General features: G+C 53.9%; 1 protein-coding gene across 8 annotated transcripts in view; it reads right to left on the bottom strand.

Annotated features, from left to right (window-relative positions):
- CNTFR (ciliary neurotrophic factor receptor) overlaps positions 1 to 12208 on the bottom strand; it is a 438526-nt gene extending 426318 nt beyond the window's left edge. For 2 of the 8 annotated variants that reach the window (XR_004646219.1, XR_004646220.1), the window contains exon 1: positions 5044 to 5228. Coding sequence is in view for 3 of the 8 variants with exons in the window: in XM_034774360.1 (XP_034630251.1) it covers positions 5044 to 5075 (32 nt within the window). In the remaining 5 variants the exon portion in view is untranslated. Of the gene's footprint in view, positions 1 to 5043; positions 5229 to 5252; positions 5433 to 11998 lie in introns of those variants that run through there. The other 6 variants (XM_034774355.1, XM_034774356.1, XM_034774357.1 and 3 more) reach the window with 5 other exon arrangements.
- Between the last annotated feature and the right edge of the window lie 3030 nt (positions 12209 to 15238).

The following is a 15238-nucleotide window of genomic DNA, read 5'->3' as shown; positions in this document are numbered from 1 at the left end:
CATTAAACAATCAACAGCCTGGCCCAGTGGATACATGGATAGAGGAGACACGGGTGCTCTCCCTGCCTTGGGCAAGTCCCTTTTCCTCACCGTCTTTGTATCCCCCTCCCACCCTTTGTCTTCTGGGTTTGGACTGGAAGCTCTTTGGGGCAGAGACTGAGCGTGCGCCCAACACGATGAGGTCTCTAGATGTTACTGTAATCCAGAGCCACCATCTCTTTGCAGCACAGATCTATCTAAGGGGTTGTCCCGATTAGGAGAAGAAGTGGGGGTTGGCTAGCGTGTGTTCGCTAACTCTGCCCTTTTTCCTAGCACAGATCCAGGTAATTTCCTTTTATCTCAGTATAGCTGGTCCGGGGAGGAGTGTGGGATGGAACCCAACCCAGCAGTTCTCCCAAGCGTAGGCACAGGCTAACGTCACCGTTGGACAGAGGTTCATTAGCACAATTTTTAAATAAAGTTCAATGAGGAATTAATTAATTCAGGGAAGTCCAATGGCCTGTGTTCTACAGGAGGTCAGATTAATGATCACAAAGGTCCCGTCTGGCTCTGGAATCTGTGCTGCTCACCACTCTTGGGCAGGACATCCCTGAGATAACTCAGAGCCAAGGGGGTGTGAACTATGGGTACCTGATGTCTTGATTAAGAGCGTCCACTTACCCATGTTTTCAGACATGTCCACAGCCACCTGGGGACTCCCATGTGTTGCCAAGCTGCACACCCATGGCCCCCCTGCGACACTTAGAGCTTCGCCGAACCAGAAAGCGCTGGAGCCGGGCCCTCCTGCTCCGAAAGCACCGGCCCCCATTATTGGAGCTGAAAAATGATCTCTGCTGACAGAACGGGAGCTATGGCATGCAACAGAGCAGTCCTGATGCCATGCAAGAGGGTGGCAATGCTGTTCACCCACACTAGCTAATCCACTGTGGTATTGCCCCTAGTTTATGGATGCATAGAGAGAGGTTCAGAGAGGAGAAATGACTGAACATAAGAACGGCCAGACTGGGTCAGACCAAAGGTTCCTCTAGCCCAGTCTCCTGTCGTCCGACAGTGGCCAGTGCCAGGTGCCCCAGAGGGAATGAACAGAAGAGGTAATCATCAAGTGATCCATCCCCTGTCGCCCATTCCCAGCTTCAGGTAAACAGAAGTCACATGGCGAATCTGCGGCAGAGTGGGAACAGCCGAACCCCAGTCCTCTGATTATAACATTAGAGGGTGCTCCCTGCCCCACAGCCGAAATACGACTTTGTTTCACTTCTCAAATAAAAGCTAGATTCCCCAGCCTGGCCAGTGCGCCTGCCAAGTTACTAACACGAACTGAACTGAAAATAGGGTTGCCCCAGGATTGTCCCAAAGTCTCAAGGAATCAAAGATTAATCTCTAAAGAATACGTCATGTGATGAAATCTCCAGGAATACAACCAACCAAAATTGGCAACCTGAAACTGGAACGATACACTGGTCTACCCTCCAGAGCATTTGGAGCAACAGAGGATACAGGAGACAGAAAGGTCTCTCATTCCCAGAGCAGGGTCAATAAAAACCACAGACCATCCAGCGAATACACAGGAGAGCGCCGCTCCTGCAGCCAACAGGCGTAGTGGAGTACGCACGTAAACGTGGGTCTGTGGAATACATTTGGGCTCTAGCTTTGGCACAAGCATAGGGTATGGATTACAAGCAAGCAGCTCCGTAACGCAGCGCTAGGAAGCCATCGAAAAATATCAATCCCCGTTCAGCACAGCTTGAGAGCTAGATGAAGCCCTCTCTGACAGCTCCCGGATTTCAGTGCATGAGAACATTAGGAGAGATTCTCAAAAGCAACTTGTGATGCCCCTAAGGGCCCTGAGCATCAGACAGTGCCAAGAACCAGCCCTCTGAAAACCAGGCATCTGAAGCTGTTGACCCAAGAACTGAGACCCCCCCATAAATCACTAGTGATTTGGGGGCAGCTTGGCCAGGGGACTGAGGATTGCCCCCTAGCACTTTCCACATGGGGCTCTCACTGCGCTTTCCAAGTATTCATTGATTCAACCTCACGCCCCTGCCCGGAAGGGAGGAGGGTTTAATCCTCATGTCAAAGAGGGGGCAAGTGAGGTCCAAAGGTGTTCAGTGACTCGCCCAAAGTTGCCCGGTGGCCGAGACTGGGCTAGAATTCAGGCCCTCTGAATCCGAGTCCTGTGTCCTAACCACTAGGCAGCTCAGACTGCCTCATTATTGCCAGCATTATTTTTAGACCGTGCAGGAACAGTCCGCCGAGAGAACCCGGGCGTTTGTACAAGCAGGACATGTTTTATTTCATGAATGAAGAATAATATCCTGCTACAATGAACCCAGTGTTCAACTTGCCTTCTCCACGGTGTCCTATAGGCAGCTGCGAGAACTCTCCCTTTGCTTCCAATTGGAGCGAAGGACTCCCCACCCCCATCAGCCAAGGAAACTTTAGGCTTCTTGTAGCTGATCAAATAAAGCATCAAACAGCCACTTTGCGTGTATGGCTTTGAACAGAGGCAACCCTAGGTCACTTTTGCTAATCTACAGCTCTGTCCTTGGGTAACCGCAGCCGCGCTGCACTTTGTGAGAAAGGCCTTTCAGGCCGCCCTTAAAGAGCTCATTAGCGGACAGAGGCAGAGATCAAAAACGGGCGTCACATCTTCTCTTGCCCCACGCTGGCCTGGTGTGCCGCTGCAGGGCAGGGGACACTCAGGAACAGCCCAGGAGAAGCATGGCACCTCTGGGCTGCCTGGGATGTATACAGCAAATGTGATAAAGGCACCACATGGGCAGGGTAGGGGCTAACTAACCACGTTAACTAAACATACAACCTGCAAAGCTTAGCTACAGAGACACACCGCTGGGGTCTGTAACACACAACACAGTGAGCGCAGCTACAGGGCTACCAAACTATTTAAAGGGATACTACCCAATTCTCAAACGCTGCAACCACCCTCCTCATCAGCACCTTTGATGCTCATATTGGAAGCCACTGAAGACCCAGTATTATTAGGTGCCGAGAGTACTTGCAAGGCAGTGAGGTTACTCACCGTTTACAGCTGGGTAACTAAGAGTAGACGTCTCCTCTAGTTAGTATTTATTTGGGTTTCTACACATTGCTAACCCAGGGCTATGCCTGGCGATACATTTGCTCCAGGATGTCCCGGATGTCGCTTACAAATGCAACCCAAGCAGCCCAGTGCAACACAACTTGCCCCCACAGCAAAAAGGGCAGCTCATGAAGCAAGATCCTCTCCAGCAATTCCCCACCCCCATTTCCAAGTGCCTGGGAATAACTCTGGTCTTTTACCCCGTGCGGTGGCATCCCCCAGTTCCAGGCTATCTCAGAGCAAGCCAGGGAGCAAATCCCAAAGCCAGGGAGCCCGCAGTGAGTTCACCCAGCCAGCAGCCCCATTCCTGTGCTCAAGTGGGGAATCAGCTGGAGCATAAATGCAGGGCTTTCTCAGCAGTGTATGACGGGGAGGGAGCTGGTCACAGGTAGGTAGGTCTCTCTTAAGCCTTCCATACGTATTGCTCCACTGTGCAGTTAAAGCAAACCCAGGGGGATCAAAGGTCATTGTGCCCTCAAACACCTCCCCCCATCCCCCAGCAGGCCCCAAGCCAGACGTGCGCCCTGTCATGGTGACTCCACGGGACTCAGCCAGATCTACGGTAGTAAAATTGAGAGCAGCATCAAACCCAGTCCGTGACCTCAGGCAGAGCTGCAAACACATGCCACGTCCACCCAGAAGCCTGCGGGTGATCCAGGGCTGCTCAGGGACCTGGGGAGCTGGAGAGCTCCGGCCTGGCAGAGTGCACCAGTGACATGCTTGAGGAGTGTGTGCCAAGTGCCCCCTTCCTGTGACTGGTCCACATGCAGGATAACAGCCTACTACTGCTACCGGTTGACAGAGTTCCATCTTTCACACAAAAGTGGCAGTAGTCTGTGCATTGGCAGCGAAGGCGTTGGGTTCAAACCTTGCTGACAGCCCAGGGGGTTCGTTAAATTGGCTTTGATGGCCAGTGTGGCAGGGCCATGCCCATGACCTCACTATCATTCCAGGCCCTCTGGGGTGCTTAATGCTTAACCTGCAGCTCCCCTGTCCTGGGATTGTTCCCAGCCCTATGAATATGGCAGTTGAAAACACATCCTTCCTCTCCCCCCACCCCCAAGAATGCCTCCCTCCACTTGTGCATCTGCATGGAACCGTAGGACTGGAAGGGACCTCGAGAGGTCATCTAGTCCGGTCCCCTGCACTCATGGCAGGACTAAGTATTACCTAGACCACTGAATTAAGCCTGAATATCCCTGTTAAGGTAGATAAATATTATCCCATTTTAAAGATGGGGAAGCTGAAGTTAAGAGATTTGACCAAGGTCACACGGGGAGTCAGTAGCAGGGTCAGTGAGAAGGACCTAAGAGGTTCCATGAGTCTTGTTTTAACCACTGGGTCACGCATCCTGCTAGGTCCACACCAGTGACCTAGCTCAATCTATCCCTGCTTATTGTGGTTTGCGCTGACCCACGTTCTGCTGTAGCCCATGTATTCACAAATCCCAGGCACGCTCTGGGCTCATCCATATTAATTACAAGTTCCACGGGGAAAAAAGCCCAGCTTCTTGCCTAGCAGCATTTCCAGCATCAGAAAGAAATCCTGCCTTCAGCATCTCCGCCTCACCGGGCATTTCCAGCGTCACTTTCAACCCCTCGCTTTGTGTGCATTGCACGCTGCTTCCACCCAGCCAGCGCCACATTGCTCCGAGAGACTTAATGGCTCCCAGGGCCCCTCCACAATGCTCAGAGATGGGAAGTCCCAATTCCTAGAGCAGCCACAGTGCCTTCAACAACTGCAGCTTCCTCTCGCTCCTTTAACCCAAACAGGGACAGACAGAGCAATACCCGAAAGGAAAGAGAAAGGCCATTTCCCTGGCAACTGGAACGAACATTAATTCTCCTGTTGGCCACAGCTTTCTTTCACCCAGACAGCTCAACGTGCTTTATGAGCAGCAATGAACCTGGCAACAACCCTGTGGGGGTGCTGAAAGTCACCTGCATAGAACAACTTCATCTGCCAGGGACATTAGAAGTGGTCTCTCCTGCGGAGAGCCCTTCGACAACGCACGGCAACATGGAACAGCCGTCAGGACTGGAAACAACCAATATTCCAAACAAGTGGCACTGCCAGGATTGGAACCAGACTCGGAACCAGACTTTCCTTGCCAAAAAGGACTTGGACTGGGCTGCTCACGTTCACTCACTCTTTCTCAAAGCGTCACCGGCGATCAGAACCCTAGTTCTCGAGCTCCTCGGCCTGCCGCAGCACAGCTCACCTCTCACCACCACGCTGGGGGACTAGTTCAGTGTTATCCCACAGGGAGGAGTGCCAGCATGAGCGTAATCATTAGCAGGGGGCTCCCGTGCCAGGGCTGATGCACCCTGACGCAAAGTGCACTTTTAACGGGACACCTGTCAAACCTAGACACATCTACAGCTTGAACTCCAAGTCGTTCCAAAGTCCAAAACCTGCCACCAGGCACCCTGCCAATCTGTGTGGCTTTAAACTAAACCAACACATTTCTAAGCATTTTTCTTTCCTCAGTTGTTGTGCGAAAGACCCACACAACAGCTGGGGAAATGATAATACAGACCCACAAAGGAGAGCCAGCGAAAATGACTAGACTAGTCAAAGTGCTGTCAGATACACAACGTAAACAAACTGACAACAGAGAAAACACATTTTCTTTCTCTAATCTCTTTCGGTTCTAATCATTTTAGGTGCAACATGCAAAACCAGTTGGCAAACACTGTCTAGACAGAACTGATGTTTGTGATGAATGTCAGCATTTCTTTGAAATATTACTTGAGGGCTAATGATAGACAGACAGTAGCTCCTGTAAATAATTCAGGATCTCATCACAGAAGGCATTTTAAAACTAACGATTTAGAAATGAATCTTTCAAAATATTAATAGCATTAAGATTTTTTAGTGCAGAATCTGGATTTCTGACGTCATGAAGTGTTGAACAAACTGTAGGTAACGGAAGATTTTCCATTTCCCGCTGTGCTTAACTTTAAGTAGATAAACACTGGAAAAAATACTTGCAGATATACCAAAGTTATTAACTATCAAAATTCATGGAAGATAGTGAATCCTCCCAAACCTGCATATAGATACAATGTCTTTTGGTAAGGTTTGCTGCACCAAGACAAATGCATTCCAATACACAATAGGTGTTTGTATATATATGTAAATATATGCACACACGTTCATAGAGTAATAAAATTTAACGACAGAAGGCATTATCACCATTATTTGTACATATACATAAACAAACATGCATAAAAACACATTTATACACACACACACACACACCTCCCATATATATGGAGACACATGTGCATCCTGTTTGATATAGCCAAAAAAAAAAAAAATCATGAAATCAACTGGTCTCACAAGGTTTCTGCCGTTCTGGGACATGACCTTGTGAAAACAGCATATGGGGATCCCTTCCTATCACTGCCCCTAGTTGACTCTGAACCCACACAGTGATCCAGCCTTGAATCTAACCTCAAGCGTTACCCCGAACTTCATCCCAGGTCGGAGCACGGTCTCCTTCCTTGCTTTATCACTCGAGAAAGCTGAAATCACGCTCGGCACTTCTTGAGTTTCCAAAATCCCCCAGAGACTCCCAGCCTGTCCGGCCCCTTCCATCTCCTCAGTCTCTCTGAAAAGAAACTTACCTAGGGCTGCTGTACCAGACCCCAGTGCTTCAGCCCCCGAGGTAGCAGTGAGCACAAATGCATTGATCCGAGGTCTCTCAAGCCAGGTTTTACAGCAACAGGAAACCAATATGCTCCATCCCCTTGTAAAGGCGGGGGGATTTAGGAAGGAAGAAGGCAGTTGTAGCTAGATGAGAATCTGGCCTGCGCAGTGGGATGGATGCTCTACTTACAACACACGCCATGGGGCCTTCACAGAGCCCGAACGGTCAGTCGGCAGCTCACTTTTAAGCCTCTTCCAAAAAAGATTCTAGCAGCACCTGTGCCCCCTAGTGGCGTTCTCGGGAACTGGATCAGCACCAGCTCAGGGGGAATAGCACTGAACCACCAAACCGCCTTAATGCAGCACCTGGGTTATGCTCCGCGGGCTTCCACGCAAGTTCTGGCCAGGCCTGACCCTGCGGTGTTTGAGACCCCTTACATCATCCCAGCCTGCAGCAGTGCAAATGCCTAGCGTCATTCTGATGTGTGACTAATGAGGTCATTTCCTGTTGGTTACCACTTTCAAAGGAAGTGATGATCAACACGGCAGCAGCTGGTAATGGGCGGTACTTCCCAAGGGCGAGATCCCGACCTGGGGCCCAGCCTGGGACCACCTTCTGCAGAATACCCCGTGGCACTGAAAACACCTGCCGTGTCATCAAACACCTGCTGTGTGGAACTTCCCCTGGGCTCTAGTGACACCTGCCTCGTCATCACGTCACGATGCCCTGTGGGGGTGGAAGGGACACAAAAGGAGCAGTGGGCAGCCACGGAGGCCATTTTCTAAGATATCGCTCCTAGACAATTCTTCCCTGGACTGACATCACCAGAGAGCTTGATCTTGCTGCTGGAAGTCTGCAGTCTGGTAACAAAGAACCCCAGAAGCAGAGGTACTTCCCATTGTGGTGCCAGAGTCCAACTACCCAATACTTGAGCTGAACAACAATGTGTATCATGAACAGCAATGTGTTTCAGCCAATGCCCTTCCGTGCCAAGGGGCACCCAGCATCCCCTCACATCACCCCACCCAGGCCAAGCAACCGAACTGACGGTTACTGCTGGGTGCTAAGGGTACTGGAGGGGTACACAGGGGCTTCTCAGTTGCACCGCCAGAGCGCTCAACTAGGCTGGTTTTGTAGTTAAAGCACTGGATTAGGACTCACAAGACCCGGGTTCAAACCCTGGCTTTGCCCTAGACTCCCCATGTGATCCTGGGCAAATCACTTAAATCTCAGCAGGCCTCAGTTTTCCCCATCTGTAAAATAGGAATAATACTCCTCCCCCTCTCTCATACATTGCTTGTTTTGTCTATTGAGACTGTAAGCTCTTGGGCCTGGGCTGTCGCTTCCTCCATGCACACACAGCGCCTAGCACACCAGGGCATTAATCTTGGCTGGAACGGTTAGTATTGGGGGAGTACAAATAAACCACATGGCTAAATTTGGGAGCAGGGAGGAATTTTCACCATGGCCACCCATTCATCAGGTGACAGGTCACTTTCATAGAGGCTGGACAGCCATCTGTCTAGGCTGGTGTAGCCACAACAAAACCCTAGGATAGTTTGGGGGGGCAGAGGTTAGGACAGAGTCGATGTCTTCCGGTTTGGTGCTGCCAGAGCTTCTCGTCACAGAGGAAGAGGCACTATTCTGCTAACCGTCCTTCTCTGCGTGGCTCTGAGGCAAACGTACCCGGAACAGATGGCAGCCAGGCCTGGGCACTGCGTCACCAGAACAAAACGGGCAAATTGGCAGGAAAAGCCAAGAACAAAAACTGTGCAGGGGAAGGAGGGATTGATTGACATGGAAAACTTAGAAGAGCTAGGATCTCTCACTTGGCAACGCAAGTACTGACGGGGTGGCCTGGATGCTAATCTGCAAAGGGGGTGGAAGGGAGTTTAGCGCTGGGGGGGGAGGGGTTTGCTAGCTTCAGTGGGTTGACGTTACAGGGAACTTTCAGCTGAGTGGGAGATCTAGTTAGTGTCACCAGGGGAAGGAACGAGAGCCCATCTCTTGGGGTACTTAAAGGTGGCACTAAAATTCTCTCCAGGGATCAACCCTGCCATGGTGCCCAGGAGCGGATCTAAAAGGCTCTTCCCACTCCAGCTCATTCTAAGAAGAACTGTGGGGCTTTAACTCCGGCCCACAAGTGCTGGTGGGGTCAGCATCTAGGAGAAGGGGGCACTTTCCCCCAAGCCAGCCCCCCCCCCCAGAAGAGGCAGGGAAGGTACACATCTGGGGAAGGCTCCTGCCACATTGCTCGCTGCCTGGAGAGGGCGCCGTGCGGGCTGCTGGCAAAGGCACCCAAGTGCAGAACTCCAGGGTGAGAGCTCAAATAGTGACCTGCCCCAGCACGTCACTCGGCGAGCCCCATTGGTCAGGCACAGCGACCGCGGCACTGGGTGTGCCAGCCCAGCCTCGGACCCACAGTGCTAGCTGAGGGGATTTTCTCCTCTTCACGTATAATGACTCACAGCTGTGGAGAGCAGAGCTACATGCCACCAGCTCCCGAGAAGCACATGCTCTCTGAAAGGCGCTCAGTTAGTTGGATGTGGGTGCCCTAAGGATGTACCGGCCTTTGCACCCCGGGGAAGCCTAGCAGGCGCTGAGGACCCTCATGGACTTGGAGCTCAGCCCCTCGCAGGATCAGGCTCTCAGAGCTCAATTCAGACCAACACGATGGGATTGTTACAACCAGCCCTGGCCCTAAAGGGCTCTATGCAGGTGCAGAGTCTAGAGTCCCCCCTGAAGCATCCCACATACTAGGCAAAGTTACCTTTCCGCAACTAACTCACAGGACACCCAGGCAGTAGGGAGCCCAAATCAGAGGGGCCCACATGTGGGGGGTTCTCGAGGGGTGGGAATCTTCCCATTTCTTTGATGCCAGTTGTGCTCCAGCACGAGCAGGAAAGTGCACGTGTCTGTTGGACTCGACCGAGAAGCCATGTGGAGGGGTGAGGGGTGCAGCCGGGAACATGGCACAACACACACCAGGGGCAAATCCTGCAGTTGGGTACCCAGGCAAAACTCTCACTGAAAGTCCAGGGGCTTTGACTGGAATAGAACAGAGTAAGGGAGCTCCAGGCCAGGCCCACGCCGAGTGCAAGCAACTCAAACTGCTTTCCCGAGAGCACCGTCCCGCAAACGCTTTCCGCAGCTCATGCTAGAGATACGCAGCCCGGCACACACATCTATAACCAGGGGCAGGGGAAAGCTTAGGGGCTCAGTGTGGCAGACACAGATTTGTGTGTGAAACCAGGTCCCGGAAAGTAGTTCTTCCACTTCTAGGTGATTTATCCCAAGCTGAGCGTTGGAACAGTTCCCCAGCAGCTCCAAATGTTAGTTTCTGACAAAGACCCGCCAATAAAGAAAGAAAAGCATCCGTTCCCAGCACAGCACTCCCTTGATTGGTACTATTTTGATGTAACTTTTGGGCGGTTGGTGGTCATTTTAATCAGAGCAAGGAAAAAAAAAAAAATCACAGCAAGGAAAAGGAAAAAGTAAAATTCACTATAATTTACAGAGAACTTCAGGGCAGCCTCAGCTCCAGCATTTGCTATCACGGACACTGCTGCGAGACGGCACCAAAAAGGGAAAATTTGCTCCCCGCGTTTCAGCCCGATGCCGGGAATTTGGGAGGTGATCCCCACACAACTTCTCAACTTGCATCACGCTCACTGCATAGCCCTCAAGCCCAGAGGGCAGGACGAAGGGGCACAAAGGAGGCAGAAACCGCCCCGAAGAACAAACTTTAGCACACGTCTCGGCGAGGCAGGTTCTCGTGCCCAAACGTCGCCCCGCAAAAGTCCACCCCAAGCCAGCGCCGGCACGGCGAGGAGAGGGGCGAAACAGGCCAGCAGGAAACAAGCTTGTCTAATTCTTTCCCAAAACATTCCAGATCTCACACACACCCCCGCCCCAGCCTGACCCCTCGGCAACACACACACCCCATCACAAAGGCCGACTGATAGGAACAAAGTCAGAGGGCTCAGCAGAAGAGGGAAAGGTTAGTGCCTCAAAGTCTGTGTGTATCACACACTCACTCTCTCTCCCTCTGCAAAATGTCTCTTTTTTGTTGTTCCTGAAAATCCATTCAATGTTGAAATAAAGAATAAGCTCCAACCCCTTGTCTCCTGCCAAGCCCCACCACCCCACACACCAATTTTATCTTTCAAAAGGGGAGGAATATTTTCCAACACAGTTTAAGAGGCTGGGCTGAGCTCAGAGAGCTTGACAATAACCCGGTGAAACTTCCAAAGTATAGGGGCACACTGCATTCCCCTCCCTGCCACCCCCCTTCCAAAAAAATAATCCTTCCATTTGCAACTGGGCATGGAAACAAGGAGCCAGTCTTTGAGCTCCAGGGGCATGCCTGTCCAGGGAGCTCCTGTCCCTTGCAGAGCAGAGCAGGTCCAGTCCCTTTGATGTTCCCACTTAAAGAAGTGCTTTTAGGAAAACAGGCCCTGGGTCTCTTCCCACCCCAGCGCAGGGGTCTTGGAGCCTGACAATTAAACTACCTTCCCTCTCCACCCAAGTTTGGGCGAGTTGAGGGAAACTCGGATCCGCCCAAGGTGGGAGAAGAGGCATGAAACCGAAGGGAAGAGGATTGATAAAGAAGGACAGAGGGCGAGGAACGGGGGGAGACAGTGGGAAGAAAAGCCAAGGGAGGAAGAAAGCATTTCCGCTCCAACTAATCAATCAGAAATGCAGAATAGCTTCCGTGGGGGACGCCTGACACTGGGTCGCTGCCTCCTTTGACCCCTGGACGCCACGGCAGGGCCGGCCAGAAAAGCGTAGAGAAGCGCCAGCAAATTGTCTAGCCAGGGAACCGGGCTGCAAACCCATCGCGAAAGGCAAAGGCTCCACTTTCCGCTCACCACACCCCTCTCCTCTCGCTTCGCTTCAAAGCCCGCACCCGCGCCGCGGCATGGGGGGCTTGGCGCTGCACCTATCGCCCTGGCTTTCTGCACCCCCCCAAAGACCCCCTGCAGCCCCCTGTCCCCCCGCACCCCTCCTGAGCAGCGAGCTCACCCCAGGGCTGGGGACCAAGCAGTCCACACACAAGCCGCATCGGGGGGGGGGGATTTCCGAAAAGCCCCCCGGCCGGCACCTTTAGCGCCCCTGCAAACGCGCCCCGGAGGGGGGTCCCTGGCCAAGGCCGGGCGCAGCCCCCCGCGCTGGAGGGAGCAGCAGGACCAGAGTTTCTGCAGCATGGGGATGTGTCCGGATCATAGTCTGGTACTTACAGCGCTTCTCCGCCCGCTGCCTCCGGCGGCCTTTGATCCACGCCCCGGCCGCGCTCCTCGGACGATGGAGCCACCAGCTTCTGCACCGGCTCGAAGGGTTTTAAGCTCTTTTAAACTCTCACGCGTAGCCCATGTGACCAGGGAAGCCACTGGTGAGAAGCGCTGGGATCCAGCGAGCCCTGCACCCCCTAGCAAAGGGTTTTAGAAATGCTCCTTGCAGAAACACACACACACACACACCCAGCGCTGGGCAGGGCGCACACACACACACACACACACCCAGCGCTGGGCAGGGCGCACACACACACACCCAGCGCTGGGCAGGGCGCACACACACACACACACACCCAGCGCTGGGCAGGGCGCACACACACACATACACACCCAGCGCTGGGCAGGACGCACACACACACCCAGCGCTGGGCAGGGCGCACACACACACATACACACCCAGCGCTGGGCAGGACGCACACACACACCCAGCGCTGGGCAGGGCGCACACACACACCCAGCGCTGGGGAGGACACACACACACCCAGCGTTGGGCAGGGCGCACACACACACCCACACCCAGCTCTGGGCAGGACACACACACCCACACACCCAGCGCTGGGCAGCGCGCGCACACACACACACAGCACAACACTGACACCCACAAAACTCGGGCCCAGTGCAACCGCAGCCAGGCGCGAACAAGAGCCCACCCGCCGTTCTGTACACAACTGTCCCCAGCCCCACACAGACACACCCTCCCACCCCACACAGCCCCATGCGGCTCCACTCCAACCTGTCAGAGCCCCCGGGGGGAGGGGGCAAGAGGGAAAGGGAGAAAAGCCAAGCCAGACGGTGCCACCCTTTTAAAGGCCACACACACACATACACACACACACACACACACTTGCTAGGGTGACCAGATGTCCTGATATAGGCACCTATTACCCCGCATCCTGACCTGATTGTTCATACTTTCTATCTGGACACACACCAACTCCCCACACACACACTCGCAACTCTCCACACCCCAACTCTACACACACACTCACACAAACTTTACACCCACACACACTCGCAACTCTCCACACCCCCAACTCTCTGCACACACACACACACACACACCCAACTCTCCACACACACACACAAACACCTCTCCACACGCACACACCCCTCTCTCCACACACACACACACACACACAACTCTCCACACACAAACACACACAGAAACCCAACTCTCCACACGCACACACCGCTCTCCACACGCGTGCACACACACACAACTCTCCACACACAAACACACACAGACACCCAACTCTCCACACACACCCAACTCTCCACACACACACACACCTCTCCACACACATACACACACACACAAACACCTCTCCACACGCACACCCTCCTCTCCACACACACACACACACACACACACACCCCCAACTCTCCACACACAGACACCCCCCTCTCCACACGCGCGCACACACCCACACCCACACCCCTGCCCCTGGGAAAGCAGCTCCCTTCGAAGCCTGGACTTTCTCCCTTTCTCCTTTCAGACAAAGCTGGCAAGCTGCTCGCCGCGCAGGGGTGTCCTGTCCATTTACAAATCAATACCGACCTCCGGAGAACCCTGCATTAAACATGAGAATCGCAGGGCTCTGAGCCGAGATGCTGCTGTTCCCAGCCAGCGCGGGGGGGGGGTCCCTGCCTTGGGGGGCAGAGTGCCCGGGCTTGGGGCCCCCCTGCAGAACTCGCAAGGGGGATTTAACAGAGGGAAGCTGCTGAGCGGGGGGGGGGGGGGGGGCATTTCAGGCTGGCTCTGCCGGGAGGGGGGACACTCAGGGAGCCCCTCAGACTAGTCTACCTCTTGGCGACGCGTCCCACACGCGCGTGCAAACACACAGGCAGAGCGCACAGGAGTAGGTGCCATTAGGCAGGGCCAGACACAGGCAGGGAAAGGCAGACGCAGACACATGCAGGAAAGGCGAAGCAAGGCAGCTGCAGGTGTGCACCAGTGCACACGGGGAAAACACGGCAATGCACAGCAGCTGCAGACGTGCACAAGCGTGTGCAGGCAAAGCAAAGCATGGCAGCTGCAGGAGTGCACAAGCGTGTGCAAGCAAAGCAAGGCACAGCAGCTGCAGGAGTGCACAGGGGCAAGGCAAGGCACGGCAGCGGAGGAGTGCACAAGCGTGTGCAGGCAAAGCAAGGCACGGCAGCTGCAGGAATGCACAAGCGTGTGCAAGCAAAGCAAGGCACGGCAGCTGCGGGAGTGCACAGGGGCAAGGCAAGGCACGGCAGCGGAGGAGTGCACAAGCGTGTGCAGGCAAAGCAAGGCAAGGCAGCTGCAGACGTGCTCAAGCATGTGTAGGAAAAGCAAGGCACGGCAGCGGAGGAGTGCACAAGCGTGTGCAGGCAAAGCAAGGCACGGCAGCTGCAGGAGTGCACAAGCGTGTGCAGGCAAGGCAAGGCAAGGCAGCTGCAGGAATGCACAAGTGTGTGCAAGCAAAGCAAGGCACGGCAGCTGCAGGAGTGCACAAGTGTGTGCAAGCAAAGCAAGGCACGGCAGCTGCAGGAGTGCACAAGCGTGTGCAGGCAAAGCAAGGCACGGCAGCTGCAGGAGTGCACAAGCGTGTGCAGGCAAAGCAAGGCACGGCAGCTGCAGGAGTGCACTAGTGTGTGCAGGCAAAGCAAGGCAAGGCAGCTGCAGATGTGCACAAGCATGTGTAGGAAAAGCAAGGGAAGGCAGCTGCAGGAATGCACAAGCATGTGCAAGCAAAGCAAGGCACGGCAGCTGCAGGAGTGCGCAAGCATGTGCAAGCAAAGCAAGGCACGGCAGCTGCAGGAGTGCACAAGCGTGTGCAGGCAAGGCAAGGCAAGGCAGCTGCAGGAATGCACAAGTGTGTGCAAGCAAAGCAAGGCACGGCAGCTGCAGGAATGCACAAGTGTGTGCAAGCAAAGCAAGGCACGGCAGCTGCAGGAATGCACAAGCGTGTGCAGGCAAAGCAAGGCAGGCGCAGATGTGCACAGGCACAGCAGGTGCACACAGGCAAGGCAAGGCAGGCGCACACGTAGACAGAGGAGGATTAAGATTTATTGGGGCCCCGAGCAAAAAGAACATTTGGACCCCCACACTCGGGGGCCCCGGGGCACCATGGCCCTCCGCTATTTAACAATGACGTAGTAGCCTCAGGCAGGTGTGGCGCAGCGGTGGCAAGGTGATAAGGTGATCAGCTTCCCCGCCAT

Source organism: Trachemys scripta, chromosome 6 (genome assembly GCF_013100865.1).
Source record: "Trachemys scripta elegans isolate TJP31775 chromosome 6, CAS_Tse_1.0, whole genome shotgun sequence".
Classification (NCBI taxonomy): Eukaryota; Metazoa; Chordata; order Testudines; family Emydidae; genus Trachemys; species Trachemys scripta.
This window is presented reverse-complemented; position numbering and strand designations above follow the sequence as displayed.